The 25073-nt window shown below is 36.6% G+C and overlaps 1 protein-coding gene across 2 annotated transcripts in view; it reads left to right on the top strand.

The window, feature by feature from the left end:
• The window catches only part of IleRS (Isoleucyl-tRNA synthetase), a 430056-nt gene that overhangs the window by 24460 nt on the left and 380523 nt on the right, over positions 1-25073 (top strand). For both annotated transcript variants that reach the window (XM_090381523.1, XM_090381522.1), the window contains exon 3: positions 11533-11689. In XM_090381523.1, coding sequence (XP_090237649.1) covers positions 11533-11689 — 157 coding nt within the window. The remainder of the gene's footprint in view (positions 1-11532; positions 11690-25073) is intronic.

The following is a 25073-nucleotide window of genomic DNA, read 5'->3' as shown; positions in this document are numbered from 1 at the left end:
TAAATAAAAAATAACCACTTCCACTTCACCCCTTTGTTCGTTCGAAATACCTGTCCAGCTGAGCCTTAAACTTATTTAGGCTATCAACTTCCACGACAAGGGATGGAAGTCTATTCCACCAACCAACCACCCGCTGGCTAAAGGCAAATTTCCTAATGTCTATCCTACATCTGTCTTTTCTCAATTTGAATTCATGCCCTCTCAGGTGAGCAAGAGGAAGAATCCCATCAGCATTGAGCATGCTCAAACCATTCAAGGCTTTATACACCTCTATCAGATCACCTCGCTGGTGCCTAGTCTCCAGACACTGTAATTTGCAAAACTTAAGCCTTTCTTCGTAAGAGCACCCCTTTGTTCCATTCACTAAACTTGTTGCCCTTCTCTGTACTCGTTCCAGCATCTCTACATCCTTCTTGAAATGAGGCCTCCAAACCTGTATACAGTACTCTAGGTGTGGTCTGACCATTGCCTTATACAATGGAATAATCACCTCCTTATCCCTGCTAGAAAAATTCCTATATATCATCGACAATACACCATGAGCTACACTTGCAGCCCATCTACACTGCTCAGAAAACTTCATATCTGCCTGCACAACCACCCCCAGGTCCCTTTCACTATCTACCACTGTCAGTGTAGTACCACAGAGTTGATACGTTGCTCTGGGGTTGCTGTTTCCCATATGTAGTACTTTACATTTGTCAATGTTAAACTTCATTTGCCACCTCTCAGCCCATCTGCTCAACCTTTTCAGATCCTGTTGCAGTAGCATAGTGTCCTTGACAACCCTGCCAACCTTGGTATCGTCTGCAAACTTGGACATTAAGCTTGATATACCATCATCAATATCATTTATAAATACAGAAAACAATAATGGACCCAATACTGAACCCTGAGGGACTCCACTAATAACATTAGTCCACGATGAGCAGTGTCCATTGATTACCACTCTCTGTCTTCTCCCCCTCAACCACCCCTTTATCCATAGCAGCAATTTGCCTCCAATGCCACACTGCTCCAATTTGTGCAACAGTATCAAAAGCCTTTCTAAGATCCAAGTATATAATATCAAAGTTATTCCCTGCATTCAGTTCTTTTGTGACTGCATCATAGTATCCAATCAAATTGGTTGGGCAAGACTTCCCCTTAACAAAACCATGCTGTGTCTGAGCTATAACTGAAGTCTTGTCTAGATGATCCTGCAGTGCTTCTTTAACCAGTACCTCCATTAATTTTCCAGGAACAGAAGTTAAACTAACAGGTCTATAATTACTTGTGTCGCCCTTTGATCCTCCTTTGTGAATTGGGGTCACATTTGCACATCTCTGAGCAGTGCAGGAGGGCTGCAAGAGTAGCTCATGGTGTATTGTCAATGATAATTAGGAATTTTTCTAGCAGGGATAAGGAGGTGATTATTCCCTTGTATAAGGCAATGGTCAGGCCACACCTAGAGTACTGTATACAGGTCTGGAGGCCTCATTTCAAGAAGGATGTAGAGCTGCTGGAACGAGTACAGAGAAGGGCAACAAGATTAGTGAATGGAACAAAGGGGTGCTCTTACGAAGAAAGGCTTAAGTTTTGCAAATTACAGTGTCTGGAGACTAGGCACCAGCGAGGTGATCTGATAGAGGAGTATAAAGTCTTGAATGGCTTGAGCATGCTCAATGCTGATGGGATTCTTCCTCTCGCTCAGAATGATCAACTGATACGGCATAAATTCAAATTGAGGAAAGACAGATGTAGGATAGACGTGTGGAAATTTGCCTTTAGCCAGCGGGTGGTTGGTTGGTGGAACAGACTTCCATCCCTTGTCGTGGAAGTTGATAGCCTAAATAAGTTTAAGGCTCAGCTGGACAGGTATTTTGAACGAACAGAGGGGTGAAGTGGAAGTGGTTTTTTTTTTTGGCTGATGCTGCATAAGCTTGCTTTCTTGCATCAGATGCCTCTACTAATGCTAATGCTAATCTCCAGTCCATGGGTACTTCCCCTGAGTCCAAGGAAGCTCTCATAATTATTTCTAAGGGTTTGCTTACTCCCTTTGTTGCCTCCTTTAATATAACTGGATAGATCCCATCCACCCCAGGTGCCTTTCTTGTATTTATCTTCAACAATTTCTCCTCCACTTTACTCAGTTATTACAAGATTCTCTAGCTTACTGCCAGAGTTGAATACACCTCTGGCATTCCGCTCGCTGAATAACTCCTCATGTGTAAATGTCGATGCAAAATATTCATTCAGTTTGTTAGCTACCTGAGCAGGATCATCAACAGTTGACCCGTCGATATCAAGTGAACCAATCTGATTCATCCCCTTCCTGCTAGAGTTTACATAAGTAAAGAACTCTTTGCTGTTTTTCTTTGCATCCCTTTCCAAAGATTTCTCGTAATCTGCCTTCGCCTGCCTAACCTCCTTTGTAACTTGGTTACAGATCAACTTGTATCTATCATAGGCTTCTGTGTCACGTGTTAATTTGTATGTATCACATGCATTTTTCTTCTCTGCCATATGTCTCATTAGTTCATCTGACATCCACATAGGCCTAAACCTTAAACAATATTTCTTAGTTGGTATGTAAAGCCTAGTAGCTTCCAAGATAAGTTCTTTGAATGTTTCCCATTTTGAATTTGCTGTTGGTAACATCATCAGTTGGTCCCACTGTATAGAATTTAAATACTGTCTCAGTCCATCGTAGTCGCCTTTACGAAAGCAATAACCCTTCCCTTTACCCCTAATGGTAGTTACCTCTTTGAGTAAATCCCACTTCAGTACACTGTGATCACTGCCACCTAGTGGTTCATTTACCTGCAGATTCTTAATGCATGAAGAATCACTACTGATAATCAAATCAAGAGTATTACTTCCTCTAGTTGCCTCCCGAACATGCTGATGTAGAAAACAATCATCCAATAAATCCATAAAAGCCTTGCTAGTGTGTGAGTAACCAGCGCCCAAATTCCAGTCAATATCTGGGAAATTAAAATCCCCCATTATAAGACTCTGGCCCACTCTATTTCCCCATACAGTTTCTTATTATACTCATCAGAATCATTAGGCCTATAGCACACTCCTACTCTCAATTTTGATCTCCCAATGCTTATGTCACACCAAACTGACTCGACACTGCACTGTCCACCAATGTCGACTGGCTTCACTTCCTTGGATTTTATGTATTTCTTAACTAATAGCATAACCCCTCCTCCCTTCCTATCCTGTCTATCCTTTCTGTAGACCTTGTACTCCCCAAATTCCAGTTCTGCATTCCTTATATCTGTGTGACACCACGTCTGATATCCCAACAATATCTGACTTTGATGTTTTGAGCAATACCTCAAATTCATCAAATTTAAACTCCTGGCATTGGTGTACACGCAAGTATACATGCACCTGTTTCTATTCTTAGCTACCCTAACACAACCCATGTGTTTACTTGTACCGCAATGACTCCCAGCAATCTCTGAAATATCCTGCATCTTGTTTTTCAGGCTTCCATTCATTCCAATGGAAGCAGTGCAAGAATCTCTTTTACCTCTGCCAGTGGCTACTGTTAATCTATTAGTCTTTGTCTCCCCCCCAAGCTAGCAGTTTTCCGATCCACCTAACACTGCCTCGATAGCATCGGCAAATATTCTTGCACCCTTTCTATTTAAGTGTAGAAGCAGTCTCTCCTGTTGAGACTGCCTCTACATCCCTGTAGAAGCAGTGTCTCCTGTTAAAAAGTGCAGACCAGGCTGAAAAAAATTCTACCCCTTGAGCCTTGCACAATCCTTCCAGGGCCGAATTGATCGACAGGGCTCTCGTCATATACTCCCTCCTATTGTGTCTGGGCAGAATTGCAGACACTTTCAAATTCAACCCTAATTCACGGCTTTTTTTCAACAGTGACCTGTACTTGTTAAGTAATTCCGCCGGTCTCCTACTCTTAACATCATTAGTGCCAACGTGTACAACTATATCATCTTTTGTGCCCTTAAAAGATGATATCCGCTCTGCAACATCATCAACCTTTGTTCCTGGCAGACATACCCTGGTCCTGTTCCACCTATCCTTTTTACAAAGCATGTTTCCCGTTTCCCTGACAATAGAGTCACCAACAACTACTAGTTCCTTTGGGACCAGCGCATTCTGCCTTGGGGGCTGCCGCTGTGTTGCACAATGACCAGGTGCAAGCTCTGGCATTGGTGTGGGCAGCTGAGAGCTTGATGGGCCCCTCACTTTTAATCCTTCAAGGGCATCCACCCTGTCCTTCATGCTCTCATATAGGCCTATAACAATGCTGAGTTGTCGCCTGATTTCCTTACACTCCTTGCATCGCGCACACACAAAGACATCCCCCATGGCAGTATTATGTCCCGTACCTGACTGCTCCACAAACATCAAGCAAGTAGTGCATTTTAATAGGTTGTGATTCAGAGGGCAACTGACCCCCCCCCCCTCAGTTCTCCCCTGAGCCACAACACTCCCATTAGCTTGAGCCTTTTGCTTTGCTGCTCTGGTCAGAGTCATGATTTCGATTTAATTTCAATAAAATTTCAATTTTAGTACAAAATTAAAACCCTAAACTTATATCTCAACACAGTTATAATGCTATATTTATGTTTCAGTATTGAGTGTTATCTACGAAATCCCTTTATATAACTTCCGTATCAAGTTAAGTATTAATTATTTATTTTTTACTAATTATTTATGTTACGTAACCCAAGTCGTTATATGTATAGTTAAAAGTACAATTTAATTGACAATGAAGTTCAACAAGATTAATTATCTGATTAATTGACAATATTATGTACTATACTATACTATATTAAGCTTATGCTATCTATTTCGAGATATTTTGTATCGCGTAACAATGGCCGCTATTTACGAATGGTAAACATGTGGATTTGATAACCTTTCCGATAGTAAGTAATACCTACAAAATCTCTATCTAAGTTACTTTAATCTAAGTATCGTAAATAAGAATATAAAACTAATCTATAAAATAAGTTAATGTGCCAATTTAAGCTAATAAAACAGAAATTAAATCAGAAAAAACTTCTCTGTTCCCGGAGCGGCAGAAATGTACGTCTGCACAGGCTACCCTCGTTCTTGATTGTTAATGCTCAAATAGGCATCTGGAGCAGCGATTGCATAATCTTGCAGCCTTTACCCTGCCTAACTGGAGGGCGTACTTCTCTGAGTAATAAGGGTTAAGTGGGGGGAAGGCACTGCCAAAGCCATATGTTAAGGTGTTGTTATATTTTGCCATCTATACGTCATTATTTAATTCATATAACATGATCAAAATTTTCAAGATTTTACCTTATCTACCTCAGTGCATCACAAATAGTCAAACTAACAGAACAGACTTATCTGTGAAAAGAACTAAACTTTTTAATGTCTGTTGCTATCTATAACTTGCTAAGCTCCACTTGCCTCTCTGGAGAATCTCAGTTGTCACTTGCTTCAACTACTACTCATCTAATTTTGTCTTAACTCTATGATCCTTTCTACATTAAAGGTGGCATTAGTATATATGTCTACTCTGTTGTTTCTTGTTGAAGACTTTCTAATTTGGAATCGCCTTTTTGATCACTTTTGGCTCCAAATCTCTTCACCACATTCTGTCGGAATTTGACTGTTTCTGTCCTAACTCAGAAAGTCTCAAAAATTCTTTCTATCTTTGTAGTTGGACTTTCTCTTAGCTAACTTTTCTAACAGTAATTTTAATATTCACAACACCAGCTGGCTTCAATTTTTTAGATGTACAAACCTAGCTGTGGAGGTTCTGTTGCTTCCCTGTTACTAATGACCTCCACATAACTTGTTCATTTACATACTAGAATACCAGACAACTCTAATTTTGATATAAGCTGATTGTGATATACTGTATTCTTATCTTAAATAGCCTCAGCATATTTTTTTGGGGAACTATAGTTTAGATAAAGAATGAGAATTTCAGGTAGATTTAAGAATAAAGAATTTAATCCCTACAAGAATAATACAGTAACAAAGTATTGATACATCCAAAATCAAATTAAAAAAACCTAAATGCAAGAAACTTGCCTTGTCCAAATAGTAGTCAAGCCATCTGATCTCTTACTAAAGCTATTCACTGTTCATCCTACACTTCCACCTTTATTACATTTTGATTCTGTTGCATCTCATCTAAAAATAAAGTTGACTTATTAGCATCTTACTTTCCACTAACTCTTTCTTTAACGATCTTTGTAAATTGCCTCCTAATATACTGAACACATTCCATTCATTGCTTTCTTTGCTTTTTCAACCAAAAGAGACATTAAAATAATCTTTAACGTTCTTATGGGAGAAGTTTTGAGGTTCTAATGTCATTTCTCCGCTGTGCTCCAGAACTAACTCCTGTCATGTGTCATATTTTTAGTCTTGTTCGATTGATGTTTTTCCTTCGGCATAGAAATTTGTTTATATTCAGCTGTTTCCCTGAAAAGACCGACAAACCTTTCCTTCTAATTATTGTATTCTCAGTTTTTTTTTTCCCTCAAAGTAATGGAAAAAGTCAATCTATCACCAACTCTTACATTATCTTGAAAGCTTCTGCCTGATTAATGATTACCAATGTGCACTCTATCATTGTCATTCAACCAGTTATATTTTGGCTCATGTTATTTATATTTGTACAATTTCTTGGAAAAGTACATAACTTTTCCATGGAATCTTGTGCAGTTTCTCCTTACATTTCTAAAGCTTTTGATCATGTTTGACACAAAGAGCTTCTAAACAAGCTTCCCTCTAATGGAGGCACAATATGGCCAAAGTTGCCTTTGCACGAAAAAAAAAATCCACCAACAACCAACCCTCTAATGGTCTTCAATTTTTACAGTTTATTAAATTGGGTAGCCATTTTTTTTTTTTTTTTTGTCTGACTGCTCATTGCAAATTGATGATAGATGGCTCTCTTTTTACTTCACAACTAATGCTGGAGTTTCTACAAGGCTTTGTTCTTTTACCCACTCTTTTCCTCCTGTATATTAATGATCATCTTCCATTGACTGAAAATCCTATCCATAGTTTTGGTGATTATAGTACACTGCATTTCACTTTTCAGCTCATTAATCCCTGCTCCACTCAAATAGCTAAAACTTCTTGAATATCTGCTGCCTGTTCCTGAAATGCTGATCATCAAATAATTCTCTAGTGGGGAAAAGTAAATTTAGTTAGTTAGTAAACTTCAGTCCTAAAACCAATCATACTTTTTTTGCAAAAAAAAAAAAAAAGTGCACGTGATCCCATGGTTCATAGTATCAAAAAACATTTTCTGCATAAACAAATTCTAAACATTCACAATTTCTAAATAAATTGAACATCTTAACTGGGGATATTTCTGACTTCTAATCTTTCTTGGCATTAGTATATCACAGATATTGGTTCTCTTTTCTTTTTTATGAAAACTCCAAACACGAAAGATTTTAATAACCTATAGTACTTATTACTGTTCACAGGTTGATGGTTGAGAAGAAAAAGATACTTGTTGACATTACACTTAAATTTCTGTAGATTGTAATTTTCAGAAAATGTGTGAAATTATTCCTCATTTATTCCTTCAACTTCCATTTTCTGGAAGTTGAAGGAATAAATGAGGAAGAAGAAAAGTTGGTTCTCTGAGTTTGGAGTTGGACAGTAAAAGGATGCTTGACTGGTTGCAGCACCTATTCAAACTGATTTGGAAGAGAGAGGGGGAGGCGCCTCTGTAGCCAGGTGGGAAGGAGCAGCAGTGCATAGCACACGCTTCTTGATTTGACCGGGGTTTGAGCCCGTCACCACCAAATACGGAGGATGCGGAAAGGTCAGGAAATGACCACCGCATATCCCGGAGCAATATGGCCTTTGTTGCTAATGCTCCTAAAAACCAAAAAAAAAAAAAAAAAAAAGAGAGAGGGGGAACTATAGAAGGCAATTTAGAAGAACAATGGCCATGGAAGTATCTCTAGAAAAGGCATGCAGCAGAAACAGAATGTCTATGAGACTTTTCTTTTACACAGTCACTGACTCTGTATAAATTGCAGATCTACTCTACTATTGTTTCCATTTCCACATCTGTGTTGGAAATAATAAAATCTTTGTTTAACTCTTTCCTCTTTCTTCTTTTTTATATCACATAGATGTTCACTTTTTGCTGCGTATCTTTTCTGCAGTCATTTCCATGGGCAGTGTTCTTCCAAACTAGCACCTGTTATTCCACCTCCTTTCCACTCCAAACATGTGCATCAACTAGTCAATGTCCATTCACAGTTCAACTCCATGCTAACTGGAATAACTTTTTACTTGTCCTCACTTATTCTTTCTGTGTGTCCTTTGTGGTGACCTTTCTTTGTATGTGATTCCTGAAAATTTCAATCCACAGAAATTCAAGTGCAATATCAGTGGGTATCTTCTGTCTTCCAAAGCTTAGATACCAAGGGACAGCAAAGCATTAAACATGTTAGCAAGTTACTAATGATCTCTGAGAAGGGATAATGCATAAAAGAAAAAAAACAAAACTTTAATTTGAGACCAAAAAGACCTAGAATTATTCCAAGAAATCTAGTGAAACTACATAAACATTCTCTTTAGTATTAATTTAATTTTATTCTCTTTGATTTTTGTCCACATTATTATAAGAAAGTGTATAAATTATTATTCAGAAAAATTTAAATTTGCAAAATTAGTATAACTACTTTTATTTTTACTAATTTGTGTTGAATCTATACATGATGCAAAAAAAAAAAAAAAAAAAATGGATGTTAGTTTTGAAAGTGGAATAGAAAACTTAAGCAAAAGGTAAAAAAGTGGAATAGAAAACTTAAGCAAAAGGTAAAAAAGTGGAATAGAAAACTTAAGCAAAAGGTAAAAAAGTGGAATAGAAAACTTAAGCAAAAGGTAAAAAAGTGGAATAGAAAACTTAAGCAAAAGGTAAAACGTTAGAATAAAAGTCCAATTCTACAAGTTACATTTTACAGACCTGTGCCATTCATAAAAATTAGGAATGCCAGATAAATTTTTTTTTGGAATATATTTTCTTTTTTGTAAGTTTGAAAATATTACCATTTTAGGCAATCTTGCAACTTATGCTTGTTTTATTACTCTTGCCATATCCAGGAACATTTTTGTTGAGAAATCTTAGAACCGATTATAAAATGTTTAACGATAATGTAATCTTTTGAAATATATATTTATTGTGAGTAATATTTCAATATTTAAATAAGGCTTAAGTGTTAACACAACTAATTAGTCCCAAAAATATTCTCCTTTTAAGAGAGCAATGTACAAATTTTTGAGACACGAAAAACATTTTGTAGAGAAATCAAGTAGTTTATCAGTATGATGAAGAAAGTTAAATAATTTGATTGAAATCTCTTTTATATGTACAGTTCCTGCTTTTCGAGTTTTCGCTTTACGAGTTCTTTTTTCAAGTATCAACTAAATTGAAAATATGAACATTAATTGCAATAAATAAATGCTAAACATTCATAAATATGGCATTTCGAACCACACGTGTAGCTAGACAATACAGTACTACTATGTGTGTGTTTGTTCAAGCAAACGAGAATGTCCCAATGACTCACATAACATAAAGTAGTTACTGTGCTGACATTACAAAGAGTGGTTGTGTTGCTCTTCATTTTTGCTATCTTGTCTTATTTCAAGTTTTATCCAGCTTATTAAGGGGGATAAATTTGAAGGGTGTTTGGAATAAACTCTTCCTCAGTTTATTAATAATTTTGAAGGATTTCAAGAACCGTCATAGATCTTTCAAAATGAAACAGTTGTTGGCAAAGCTTTTCAGCACAGCTTAGTCAACAAGAAAAAAGCAATTGAGATTTTCTAGTCACAAAATTCAAATTTCGAGCATACAAGAAAAGTTGCTACTGATTTAAAAAATGCTTATGCATGCTACCATGAAATTTATAAAAAAAAGAGAAGACTATCTTGGAAACAACTACTCTTAAAGCATTTCTGAAGAAGACAACGGCTCCTTGTGCTTTCAACAAACTAGCAACCAGTGCTGAATCAGCAATAAATGTTGAACCATCAACGAATGTGCATTTAGTCGAGGATGATGAAGAATAAACATTATTTAAAATTTGTATGACATAAATAATTTCTTTATTATTATAATTTGCTTGATTTTAAAGGTTATGTCTTCATTCCTTTGAATAAATAAATCATTGTTTAAGCATATTGTTTTGTTGACCTTTATTTAACATTACTATGGTCAAATTTCATTGTTGTGAACATAACCCCTGTTTTGAACATTACGTCTATGGGAAATAAATTCCCACTTTATGAGTTTTCACTTTACAAGCGCATGGTAGAATAAATCAAAATTTTTGTTTTATTTTTATACTTGATATTTAATTTAAAAATAAATTAGTAAATTTTACAAATGATTGGGAATTATATAACCCTTATACACGATTGTTGTTGTAGAGATAATATATTTTTATTTATTGACTATATGTATAGAAGGATGATGTCCTAATAAGGGATGTACATACCAAGTAATAAATGAAAATTTGAAACAGTATATGTGGACATTTTTTTGCCATATTTGGGTTTCAATTTTTTGCCATATTTGGGTTTCAATTTTTTGAATTTGAGGTTAAAATTGAACTAATTTAGATTTTTCAGTTTCTAAATTTAACTTTTGTCTAAACAGCTCCCTTTTTTTTTTTTTTTTTTTAATACGAAGTTATTCCCTATTCTTGGTCTTGGTTTAGTCTAAAATCATCATTAGTGTACTTCTGAAATGAACATATACTGATTTATTTGAAGGAAAAAGCACACATTTAGCTGTGTACAGTTGTTCTTTAATGTCAAATTCAAAGATTTTAGCCAAATGCGATGTGACAAAAAAATTTCTGGATGCTACAAAAAGCCCAAGTTTAAAAATAAGCTAGATAGACCCAGGTGTCCTTTAATTCAAACACTCTGTCATATGATTCTGCTCGCTATTTTCATAATGCTCATTTTTTTTTTTTTTATTCCTATAACAATTTTAGTACTTAATTGTTTTTGTCTTTCCAGATTTAAAAAAAAGAGAAAAGCATGGCAATATTATTTGGATTGTAATATATCTTAGAACAAAATTTTTGTGGAAAATCAGTTTTATAGGATATAAAAATCATACAGTGTGTTTTTCTTTTTGTTTGTTTTTAGGTATACTTTTTATAATGGTGCTCTATTTGCAACTGGTCTACCACATTATGGGCATATCTTAGCTGGTACAATTAAAGACATTGTAACTCGCCAAAAAGCCGAGTCTAAAAATAAGCGAGATAGACTCGGGTGTCCTTTAATTCAAACACCCTGTTTGTATGAGTCTGCTCACTATTTTCATAATGCTCATTTTATTTTTTTTTTATTCCCATAAGAATTTTAGTACTTAATTGTTTTTATCTTTCCAGATTTAAAAAAAGAGATAAGCATGACAATGTTATTTGGATTGTAAAATATCTTAGAACAAAAATTTTGTGGAAAATCAGTTTTCTAGGATATAAAAACCATACAGCGTTTTTCTTTTTTGTTTGTTTTTAGGTATACTTTTTATGATGGTCCTCCATTTGCAACTGGTCTACCACATTATGGGCACATCTTAGCTGGTACAATTAAAGACATTGTAACTCGCTATGCCCATCAGTGTGGTTTTTATGTAGAACGAAGATTTGGATGGGACTGTCATGGTCTTCCAGTGGTAAGTTTTTATAGCACTTGCATATATTTTTCATAATTTGATTTATTGTGATGGTAAAAATTTCAAACTTCTAATTAAGGTGAATGGCATATGCAGAATGTCTGCTTAGTATCAAATTCAAGATATTTTTATATTTTCATAGAAAAACAGCAAATAACAAAAAAGCACAAGCTTTGTTACTTGGTTTCTTCAAATTACAAAAGCTGAATGTCTTTTTACTTAGAATTTTTCAGTTATGAAAACCTTATATTGGATTTATCTTTTAAAATGTTTTTTTTTTTTTTTTTATTATTTTTTGTAGGCAGTATTAATTGATCATTTATGGCTTTTATACATTGTTAATGCAGAGTAAAAAGTAAAAAAAAAAAAAAAAAAATCAGCAGTTTTATTTAACCACTATAGCACAAAGCAGTATTATGGCCCTTCTGTATAATATCTCAGTAATTTTTGGAATGTGTTTTTACCATTGTGAAAGGTAGTGGCTGCCATCGGCAGATTGGTGATTCATAAAACCCAAGGGAATTGTCTGATGGCATGGAAAATTCCTGTATTCACTGAAACTGCCTGCCTTGGAGGACTCCGTCATCAGGAAGCAATCAAAATTGCAGGGACTCATGTCTGAGGAGTTTTTTCCAGATGCAGAAGTATATCTTGCTGTCATCATGTTGGAGTTTTGCAAAATCATTATTAGCTTGTGGTAGACTCTCAAAATTGGCAGCAGTGCAATAATGCACCTGGTGCAAATAGATTAGTTTGATTTTTTTTTTTTTTTTACTTTTTCAAAAGTAAAATTAAGGTTAGTAGTATTTTATGTATTAGCATATTTTTGACTCTAACATTGAATCTGTAGTGTTTCATAGTCAGGATACAAATGATGCTAATCGATATTCAACAGATAGAGGCATAGACTGAAACTATTGTGCAAGGTAGCATGGCTACCTTTCTCAATAGTTTCATGCATAGCATGGCTACAAATAATTGAAATAAAAGCTGCACTTTCAACTTTATAGGTGAAAATGATTTTCAGGGACAATAATAAAAGTATTCCAGACAGTTTTACCATGCCATAAATTAACTTCGCATTAGTAATGGGTAGGCCTCCGTAGCCGAGTGGGCAGGAGCGGGAGTGCAGTAGCACACGCTCTTTGAGTAGACCGGGGTTCAAGCCCCTGACTGCTGAATACGGTCGATCTGCCAACCCGCACTGGACCAGCGTGGCAGATTATGGTCCATTTCCCTCAACATGAATTGTTGAGGAGGCTTCCATCCTGCATTGGGTTGATAATGGCTGCACTTTACTTTTAATGGCCATATGGTGCAAGGAAGCCTAAGGCTTTTTTTTTTGGCTACCACACCAGCCAAAAAAAAAAAAGAAAGAATGAAATAATATTAATAAAAAATTAAATCAAATATTTGAAATCCTTCCTCATATGGATGCCCTTTTGCCAATCTCCCCAGGTGAGTTACCCATCCTTGGACCCTTTCAAGAAGCTTGATTCTTTCTTGAGGTGCGGTGTGGATATCTGAACACAGTATTCCAAGTGTAGTCTAACAATAGCCTTATATAATGGAATTGCGATGTCACGTCCTTATCTCTACTAGCAAATGTTCGATAAATCATCGATGGGACACCATGGGCCTTCCTTGCAACCTGTCTGTAATGCTTGGCGAACTTCATGTCTGACCATATTGTAGTTCCAAGTCCCTTTCTTCTACTACTGAACTACTGAGTTCAACTCCACCAAGTATATAAGTTATTTTGGGGTTACTGTTTCAGAGGTGTAAGACCTTACACTTTACTGGATAAAGCCTAGCTGCCACTTTCTGACCATCCCCGAAGTCTATCTAGATCACTCAGTAGAAGAAGCTCTCCCAAGCAGAGCTTCTCCTGAGTGACCTAGCTACTTGTAAATTCAAGCAGAAGCTCTGCAAGAATTTACAGTATTTATAAGGTTAGCAAATTTCAGTTTGGGCTGCAGTTCACCAGTTTACTTCACAATTATTAGTTAAATATTAAATTTCATCTGATAAAGAAAACAGTTATTTTTTCTTGGAAGGTATTGTGAATAATATTTGGATGGATAATGTAGTTGAAGAGACGCAAAAAGTTTTTTTCATTGGAGACTTCTCACACTCTCAACTGATGAGTTAACTTCTAAAGCACTTGGAGTTAACAGTGCTATTTAAGAGGAGCAGAATCTGAAGAAAGGTATCAAAAGGCACAAAGTTCTGCATCAAATTGTGTGATAATGTGTGGAACAACTGTATTTTGTTTTTCAACAGTGGTCTTCCCAGGTGAAAAATAACTTCAGAGACAATAATAGAGTTTTTCCCATTCTATATTGTGCACTGTTTAGTGAACATAATTATTTTGCTTAAAAGGAAAATACTGATTTCTGAGAAGCATCTACTGGAAATGCTGCTGAGACTCAAGGAGAATAAGGCCCTCCCTCAGTCTTGATAGGGAGGGTAAGAAATAGCATATATTCAGTTATGATAACATAACCCCCTGGGTTATGTTATCATTCTGGGTATAACCCCCATGTGCAAGAACACTGTGTGTGACCACCCAGGTGTGAACCAATGTAAGCAGGGGTCAAGGTGTGGCACCCACACCACATGGAGGAATGCCACCCCTCTGTGTTACCAGGCTGTACTAGGTGGTAGATGACTCTCATTAACCGGTGAAATACCACCACTTTGCTTATTGGAGGCTTGAAGTGGTGGAACCCACATTTAGTCTCCAGAGCCAAGTTCCGGTCAAACCTTCCCCATCTCTTCTTTCATGCAGTATGACTGATGCCGTTTGAGGTTAAGATGGACATCATGGCAGGATCCAAACTTCCTTACATTTCAAGGGTACAGCCGGTCGCTAGTTAGTACACCGGACGGAACCTATTGGTAACTCTCTAGGAGGCTTCTGGATCAGCTAGTGTATAATCTTGCTACCTCTACTCTGCCAGATAGTGACTGGAGGGAGCCAGAGTAGTGTGTATTCAGGGGGGCATTGTCGAGGCCATGTTATATCAAGGATCTGGGTATATTCTTACCATGTGTATGCCATATCCAAAAATTTCGTTACTTCGTACAGCATGTCCCTCCCACTTTTCTTACTGTTGAATACACCATGAATTGTCACACTAATAAAGTAAGCTTATCTGCGAAAAGATCTAAACCTCCCAAAGACTTCCTAGTCCATTTCATAAATATATGTGATCTCAGTTCTAACCTCAATCTCGGCGATGTCCATTTCCACTTGCAGTCTGCCAAACCCCATGTATTTTTTCTGACAGAATCTCAGTTATCGATTGATTCAACCACTGCTCATCTCAGTTGCCCAAATTATTTGCTTTATGATTCTTTCGTCTCAGAAGTGGTACTTGTGCATATGTCCGTTCCAATATTCGCTGTCAGAGCTTGGTAATTTGGAATCTCCTCTTTTCGATCTTCTCTGGCTTAAAATCTCTCTACCTCATTCAAATTCATCTGTTGTCTCTACCGTTCTCCCATCTCCACAAATCACTTGGAGCTCTTTGACTTCCTCTCTTTACAACTTGACTTTCTCCAGTCCAACTTTCTTAACAGTGAGGTAATTTTCCTTAGTGACTTTAATGTTCACAACTCCAGCTAGCTTCCATTCTCTAGTCACACAGACCCAGCTGGTCAGGATGACGAGGCTGTTGCAATTACTGTTGATCGAGGCTGTTGAACGATCTTGAACAGATTGTTCATTTACCTACCAAAATACCAGACAATCATAACCATACAGCCAATACACTTGATCTTTTTCTGAAAAACAACCCTTCTAAGTACACAGTCGAAGTGAGTAGTCCTTTAGGCACCTCAGATCACAACTTGGCGATTGTCTCTTCTCCAGTGGACCTTTATCTCATGGTTATTCCCAACCTTGTGTTATTTGGCATTCCAAGAATGCAAAATGGAATGACCTGTCAGATTTCTTTTCTTCTTTTCCTTAGTCAGATAACTGTTTCAAAACTTCTGATGTCAACGTTTGCTCAGATAATGTCAGTGAAATTATTCTTGTAGGATTGGAATCCTTTATTCCACACTCCACTTTAATATCTCGTCCTTTATCTAAACCTTGGTTTTCCAATAAATGTGCTAAGGCTGTTCAAGAGAAGAATGTTGCATATCGTAATTTGCTTGTTTTCAATTCTTCAGTCCATCTTCCATCTTATGGTTTGCCTACACCAAAGCTTGCAACAATTGTAAAGCAGTTAGTAATCAGTCCAAACTAGATTTTGAACAGGCTAAGGGTAGAAAACTTGCTTCTTACCCTAATGGTAGCCAAGCACTCTGGTCTCTTATCAAGGCTACTGGTCGCAACTTTTGCCCATCTCTGCTTCCACCTCTGTCAAAACCAGATGGTTTTATTGTCACGTCAGCCAAGGATAAAGCTGACCTGCTAGCATCCCATTTTTCTTCCAACTAATGTATTAATGAGCTTGGTAAAATACCTCCCACCATTCCCAACGTGCACTATTCAATGGCTCCTGTGGTCTTTCATCAAAAGGATGTCAGAAGGATTTTGACGAATCTTGATGCTAAGAAAGCTTCAGGTCCTGATGGTATTTCTCAACTTGTTCTTAAAACCTATGCTCCTGAACTTACTCCTGTTCTTTGCCTCTTTTTTCACTTTCTTATTACAAAGGTGTTTTTCCTTCTGCTTGGAAATTTGCTCATATCCAGCCAGTTCCTAAAAAGGATGATAAATCCCTCCCATCCAGTTATCATCCCGTTGCAATTACTTCTACTTTTTCTAAAGTAATGGAGAAATCAATTAACTGCCAACTCTTAAACTACCTAGAATCCTTCCGTCTGATCAACGATTGTCAGTATGGATTCCCTCAGTGTCCATAAAAGGGGTACATAAGCCAGAATATCACTGGTTATATTTTGGGATATGTTACCCATTTATGGACGAATTCAATGGAAGTTCGGTGAAACACAAGCAGTTGCTCTTGACATCTCTGTGTTTGGCATAAAGGTCTTCTAGACAAGCTTCCATCTTATGGTTTGCCAACTGTTTTTTTGTAATTGGTTATCCAGTTTTCTCTCCGACCACTCACTGAGGGTGATGGGTAGATGGCTCTCTGTCTTCTAACTTCTCCACTAATGCTGGTGTCCCCCCAAGGTTCAGTTCTTTCCCCCACTCTTTTCCTCTTGTATATTAATGACCTACTTCCATTGACCGGAAATTCTGTTCATAGTTTTGCCGATGATAGCACATTGCATTCTACTTTCCATTTCTACTTTCTACTTTCCATTCCAATCAGCTTCAACTTCTCGAATATCCGCTACCAGTTCCTTAAATCCTGATCTCCAGGTAATTCTCCAGTGGGGAAAAGACAACTTAGTTGATTTCAATCCTTCTAAAACTCAGTCCTGTCTTATATCTCACAAAAGAATTCTTCAGCTCCTATGCTTGTCTTTGTTGACACTCCGATTTCTAGGCAAGATGATATATCTCTTTTGGGGATTACCCTGGCTTCTAATCTCTCTTGATACAAGCACATTACAAATATTGCTTCCTCTTCTTCTAAAAAACTGTTTACTCTTTCGTGCTGGACGTTACTTTTCTTCCAAACAGCTGTTCACTCTGTACAAATCACAAATCTGCCCTGCCATGGAATATTGATTCCATATCTGGGGCTGTGCCCTCAAAACCTCTCTCAGGCTTCTAGATTCCTAATAGAGGGCAGTTAGGTTAATTAATGTCTCATCTCTAACAGAGTCTCTTCACTCGCTGTCTCATAGGCGTACTGTTTCTGCTAGGCGCCTCCGTAGCCAGGTGGGCAGGAGTGGCAGTGTGTAGCACATGCTTCTTGATTAGACCGTGGTTCGAGCCTGTGACTCGAACGGAGGATGCGGAAAGGTCAGGGAATGACCACCGCATATCCCTGGAGCAATATGGCCTTAGTTGCTAATGCTCCTAAAAACCAAATAACAAACAAACAAACTGTTCTTCTGAATTGGCTTCTGTAATTCCTGCTCTCTCTCTCTCTCTCTCTCTCTCTCTCTCATTCAAAACAGTCCGAACACATGCCATCACCAGCCAACATCCATTTACTGTCCAGCTTCAAACTCACAGAACCAACTTCTCATCTTTCTCGTTTATTCATTCAACTGCCGTTTTCTGGAACAACCTTCCTTCATACGTATTTCCTGAAAATTACAGTTTACAGAAGTTCAAGTCTAATATCAACAAATATCTTGTTTTGTCTTCTCAACCTCCAACCCAAGCACGGTACTAAGTATTATAGGTTCTAATACCTCTTGTGTTTGAAGTTTTCTTTAAAAAAAAAAAATAAATAAATAAAAAAACATAACATTCAGTTATATTATGTTAATAACTGAGAACAGATAAGTTTATCAAACCATTAGTATTGTTAATGGGATTATCACGAGACTCTAGTATGAACTGGGAAAGTCTATTTCCCAATCCACGTTGGAAGACCTAAAGAGGTGATGGAAAACTATAGACTGATGTGTCTGACTTCAGTGGTCGAAAAAACTGTGGAGTTTATGATTAAGGATGTGGTATAGGTCTTCTCAGTAAGAATGGGATTCTAAAGTGGTTACAGCATGGGGTTGTGAAAGGCAGATTTTTGTTGACCAGTCTGGTTAATTACTCTGATGTCATGAAAACAGTTGAATACAAGAAAATATTTTGATATTATATACCGAGGTTGTAGTAAAGCTTCTTTTTTTATTATTTGTGAATTTGAATATACAAATAATGAGAATTTATTTGTGTAAACTGGAATGAGCTTGGATTATAGAGAAGCCTCTTAATGGGTCAGAGACTGGTTGAAAGATGGGAGGAGGATACTCCTCCCATCTTTCAACCAGTGAAAGATGGATACTCAAGTGGACATTCTTCAGGGTGGACTAGTGTAGCAAGTGTAGACCTTTGGGAATCAGAGCTGGGGCCTCCCTTATTTTAGTCGTCATTAAAAACAGTGATGATGGACTACAGAAGAATCTTAAAATTTTCTGATTTAAAGGTTGGGAATATAGTTAACAACCAGAAACAGTCCATTTTGCTTCAGTTACAAATATGGTCAAAAATTAAAATATATATACACCTATTTGGTTACTATGCATCTGATGATATGTACATTACATTTGTCCAGCATATATGCATACATACACTCAGTGATCACTGAATTATGACCACCCCATCTGTAATGGACTGTGCTTGAATAGCTCTCAGTATAAAATGCTGAATAGCTTCATACTCTAGAGCAGTTGTAATTTGCATCTTGTCATGCAAGCCAACGTGATAAAGTAGCAGTTATGGAATGTAGATATCACAGAGTTGCAAAAGGGCAGGATTGTGGGAGCTCATGTGTCAGATACTGTGATATCACAGACAACATGTTTGTTGGTTGCTCATGGCCCAGTGTGGTTAAGGTGTACAAAGAAAGGTGCAATGGATTGTATAGGCTCAACAGCAGGTTGCTGTGTGACAGTCAACGTAGCAATACAATATAGGGAATGTAAGAACAGTATCCCAAATGATGATGATGCTCCACACACTCAGATGTATGGGGTTCCACTGCAGACGACCCAAGAGAACCGTTTCCTCACCGCTGATCACTGTCGACAACAAATGCTGTGGTGTTAACAACACACTGGAGGACTGGAAATGAGTATGCTGTTTGGATGAACCCAAATGGATAGTGCAAGATGCTGAGAGAGAGTTGTCTTTGTGTGGCACAAGCAACGTGAGTCTGTTGTGCAATGGCCACTAGGGTTTAAAATACTGGGATCATGGTCATATTTTTCCTGTATTAAAATACCAGTATTTTGGTACTAATTTTAAAAAATAATTGTTTATGATTTATTCACATAAAGATTATGAAACCAACTGTGCTACCCTCGTGGGTAGCACAGTTGGTAGGACTGCTATCCTCCCCACACCAGGTGGAAAAGACCTGAGTTTGAATCCCATTGATGATGGGGGAGAATTTTCATGGGTATTTTTCACAATGTGGCTGAGTTAGTAGGTCTCAGGCAAGTGTAGCATAGTTTTTCTCCCAGAAATTCTGGTTATTTGTCCAGCAAACAGAAAATAGACCTCAGAACACACACACAGTTTACAGACAATATACACGGAGCAACATGGCCTTAGTCTCTGATGCTCCTAAAACCTAGCAACAACAACAACAACATCAATATTACTGAATTTGCAACTGAGGGATTGTTATATTCAATGCAAATGTAATAGAAACCTAAAAATGTCATGAAAGTCAGATGTGGTTTACTAAACACTTTGTTGCCCACAAAAGAATAAGTAAATATTGCATGTTAATGAATAATTTCAGAGATTGTTGTATTATAAAAATCTAAAAATATTTTTCTGTTAGAAAGGTAGTTTTATAACAACAGTTTACTGTCCATGCTTGAAAGGTTCTTTCAGTTGAGAGTTTGTATGCAGAAAGCTTTAATTGATTTAGATTCAAGTATTCATTTCTGTGAGAATGAATTCAGTTTATTATCTGCGGCTATATCTACACTAATACCTATAAAGTTAGTGGTAGATGTGCTGTGCAGCAAACAAGCAAATCTTTTAACTGCAGATGCTGCCATAAAATTTATTATTAAAGTACTTGGCAATCAAAATTCTGAAATAGTTAAAGAATTGCATATAGCATTAAAATTTTGTATTTCACAGAGGCATACAAATTTATCACAGGTTCTTCAGTATTTGTAAAGCGGGACACAAGATGATACATAATTATTTCTCAGACTTAGTAAAGATAATAGTAAAAATTATACTTTGCTTAATAAAATGTCTTTCTCCTTCAGAAAATGATGAACAGAATTCAACCTTAGAAGACCAGCATGGATCCAAACATCAGTGTTCCACAAATTCTTTCCAAAATAAGAAATTTCTTGACTCTGAGATACAGTCATTAAAAGATAAACTTGAGTCAGCAATTAATGAAAGACTTTTAACTGTTCCTGCTAAAAAAGTTCAAAGCCTAGAAAATATGATTAAAAAGAAAATAAAATTTTTTGAGGATGAAGGAATAAGGGGGTAAATCTGCAAGTCATCTATGACTATTACAATAGCATCATCCAACATAAAATCCAAAAGGGTGTTTTCTGCCACTAATCAAATATATACCAAAATTGGGACCAGTCTAAATGATAGCACTATTGATTGCTTATATTTCTTAGGAGCTTACTTTATTCGGACAGGTAGTGTGGATGGTTAAACATAATTAAAATTTGCAGCATCAATATGTATATTTTGTTGTTTTTAGAATAACTATTTTTAATAATTTTTTGTCATGATATTTATTATTGTAATAAAAGTTTGGTTTAAAACATGAATTCAAGCAATTACTATTTTTTTCCTTACTTTATTACACCTAATTGTCATCATCAAAATTTATTGAGAAAAATTTTTACTTTTGGAATATCGGTGTTAATACCAGTATCCCGGCTTCATAAATTCAAAATACCAGAATACTGATATTAAGATTTTGACTGGTATTTGAGCCCTAGTGCCTGCTATCCAGGCAGGCGGTGGTGGGGTGGTGGTTGATTAATGTGAGGCATGTTTTGCTGGAAAGAACTAGGATCCCTGCTGCATATGGACTAACATTTCACTGCTGAGGTCTACCTGCAGCTCTTAGGAGACCACGTGCACCCTGCCACGTTGCATTTTTTCTCAGACAGAAACGGAATCATCCAAGATGATAATGCAGCATGTCATCATGCCCACAATGTGCACAAGTGGTTTGAGGAACACAGTGAAGATATCACTCATCTCGATTGGCCTCCGTATTCACCTGATCTCAATCCATTTGAACACTATGGGATGTTTTGGAATGGAAAGTGAGGCATATAGACACACAACTGTCATCCATTCTGACACTGTGGAAAGCCTTGCAGGCAGCATGGCTGCAGATCCCTACGGACATCTTCAGACATGTAGTGGAATCAATGCCTAGGCAAATAGTAATTGTTATCTGCATGGATAGTGCCCCGTTGTCGTATTGAGTAGGTAGTCACAATAATTCATTGATCACTGAGTGTAATCCATAGTTATGTACAGTCTTGTCTTTGGTACACTATGATGTTATTCTAGCAAATGGATCATCTGGAGTATGCAGATTTACCACAGTTGAGGAGCTTAAATCATCAATTGTGAAAAGATTTTCTACTTACTTTTATAGATCCTAGATTTAAGATAATTTCAAAGAAGTGATATGAAAAACAAAATAAAGGAATGGGTTTTAGAAGCCCTGGAGCAAGATCAATTGGAGGTAAGAGGGGATGCTCTTGATGATATTTCGATAGGATATGCTTCAACCAGTTCTATTGAAGATCAAGATACCCCAGGCTTTACTATAACTTTTTCAAATTTGTTTGATGAATTAGCTTCTGCTAAGACATAATGTTCAAACAAAGGATCAGAAGAAATGTCACTCAGAGTAAGTTCAAGAGTTCAAAAAAATAAAAAAGAACAAGCATTATTCAGAATTGTACTCAAGAATTGAATCAGTATTTAAATTTGCCATTACTGCCTAGAAATAATAGCCCGTTTCTATGGTGGAAAAACATGCGAGACAAACTACCTCTTCTGAGTAAACTGGTTTTGAAATATTTAAGTGCATTAGCTTCATCTGTTGAAAGTGAAAGAATATTTAGTACTGGGTAGTAATTTGTATGAATCCGCAAGAAAAAGGCTATGTCCTGAAAATGGGGAAACCCTGATGCTTTTGCATTACAATTTAAGAGTATTCAATTTTGATTACTCTGCATAAAACTACTTTTAATTTGTATTTTTTTTTTACTTTATACCGTGTTAAAAAGGTGATAAAGTTGATTAAAATACCAGTTAAGTTGCATTTTTTTAAAATTGTATTCTCTGTACAGGTTGACCATCACGAATCCGGCCACCAGTAATCCGTTTCCACCGCTAATTCAGACGTAATTTCCACGAACTTAATTTCAAATTTCCCGGGTCAGTGCACTGACCTGCCGCTACTGTTTTGGTGGCATTGGTTGCAGCATCAGCTGTTGGCTTGATCTCTTAAACACTGGAAAGCCATTCCCACTCGTTTTTCTGCATTTATTATTATAACCTACTCACATTTAGCCCCAGCCATGGTTCCAGTGCATAAAAGAAGTGCCTCTCGTGGTGTAAAGCGCAAATACCGTACATTGACAAAAACAGATAAAGTTGAACTTCTGAAAAAACTGGACAGCGGTGTGTCTGTGAGAAGTTTAACTCTGCTTAATTGTAAATTCCAGCAATTTCTCTCAGTTCCTCTTATATTAGTAATTTTCTTTTAGCCCTTCTATTTAGATTTTTTTTTATACTACACACTTATACAAACTTGCAGAAAAACACAACACAATATGATGGATAATACAGCATGCTAACGAGCTTGTTTTCACAAAATCTCTAACAATACTGACAAATGTATTGCGATGTTTGAGAGTTTATTTTATCGTAATTAGTTTTATTGAAGCTTTTGCCATGCGTGCAATAAACTTGCAGAAAAACACAACACAATATGATGGATAATACAGCACGCTAACAAGCTTGTTTTCACAAAATCTCTAACAATACTGACAAACGTATTGCGATGTTTGAGAGTTTATTTTATCGTAATTAGTTTTATTGAAGCTTTTGCCATGCGTGCAATAAACTAATCACAAACGACCTTCATATGTATGCCGTAATAGTGTCACACATACGTGGCCGACACGGCTTCTCAAGAAATAAAGTAACCAACATATGTGGCCATATATATGCGACATAAAAAAAATGACTTTTTTTTATATATATTTTAAGTGAAAAAACGACAACACTGACATTACAATATTTATTTTAGAATTACTAATCAAATTATTTCCTAAATATTTTTTGGCCCCTGGGGAATTTTTTTCTTAAACTAGCTTGGCAGTCAACGTGTTTAAGGTAGAAGTTAGCTGTTGGGTAAAATGCATGTTCTAAAATAACCACCGGTAATCCGGCACCCCACAGGTCCCAACGCTGCCGGATTAGTGATGGTCGACCTGTATTAATAAAAAATAAATTTTTTGTAACATCAACCAAACTCAAAAAATGTTTACTTAATCCATTTCAGTTTATCAAAGCTATCTGATGAATCTCCTGGTAGTGATTAACTGGCTTAAATTTAACAGGAAAATGGACAATTAATAAAACCGATTTAGCTACAAAAAACCAATTGACGATTAATCAGCCAATTATGTACCAATTAATCGGTGCATCCTTAGCAGTAGCCAACGCTTATGGAACCTATATGCATATACAATCAGTTCTGCTATAATGCAGTACATGTGGTCGTAAAAATCTCCATGTTATGGTATTTTGCACATTAAAAACAGCAGGGCTTATAGGTATAGGAACAGAGCACTCAAAAAATATGTTCAGTCTGGTAAGTAAAACACTAAAAAAAGTTAGAAACCCAATAAAATTGCTAACACAGGTTTAAACATCTTAAATTTAATACGATTTGTAGAATTTCTTAAAATACCGAATTAGATTGACTCAAGTTAATGGCACATTTCACCATAATAATGTAAAAACCCACAGAATTCCAGCTATTGGTATTATTGAAAATGCAGTAAGATCGAGTTTATTACTCATTTGTAACTAGATTGCACTAACTGAAAAACCCAATAAACTGGGAACTGCAAATTGTTTTTATTGTTTTACGGTAGTGACTTCCAGCTTGCGCTACCCCACCTCACGAAATTTCTGTTAGAACAGAAAAATGTGAGCTCTTGAAAATATGAGCCGGCCTACAATATCATGTGTTTTCTTGTGAATACGGTGAATGACAACAGTGTGTTTCCGACTAATATAACTAAAGTAAATGGGAAATACAGATCTCACACATTTGATATTTTTTAAGCTTTGTAAACTTGTATGTATTGCTATGCAGGTCACTACACTCAGCTTGGTGCCAGATTTTGTGATTCTGGTGTTACTCGCAGACAAAATTGCACATGAGCCAACGTGAAAATCACGTCATGCTCTTATTGTTCCTTAATATATCAGTTGCTTTGGAGCGAATTCACTTTGCGAAAATACTCGTTATAGCAGAAGTGACTATTAGACCTAGGATGAAATAACAGTTGCATGTATTGTCTAGTGCTAATTTAGTTGCATACAATTCTATGTAGATCTGTATTTTGTAGGGAGATTGCAACTGAGAAACAGGATGAAAATGCAGCATCCATAACTCTGTCTGATTTTGCACATAAGATTTTCATCTATTCTGACTGTTAAATGAACATTTATTTGGAAAATATTTTTCACTGGTTGCCAGAGTCAAACATAAGACAAAACATCAGCTTATTGGTCAGG

This window comes from Mastigoproctus giganteus, chromosome 9 (genome assembly GCF_048544385.1).
Source record: "Mastigoproctus giganteus isolate SK-2022 chromosome 9, ASM4854438v1, whole genome shotgun sequence".
In the NCBI taxonomy this organism is placed as follows: Eukaryota; Metazoa; Arthropoda; class Arachnida; order Uropygi; family Thelyphonidae; genus Mastigoproctus; species Mastigoproctus giganteus.
Note: the sequence above shows the minus strand (reverse complement) of the source record. Positions and strands in the feature narration are given on the sequence as shown.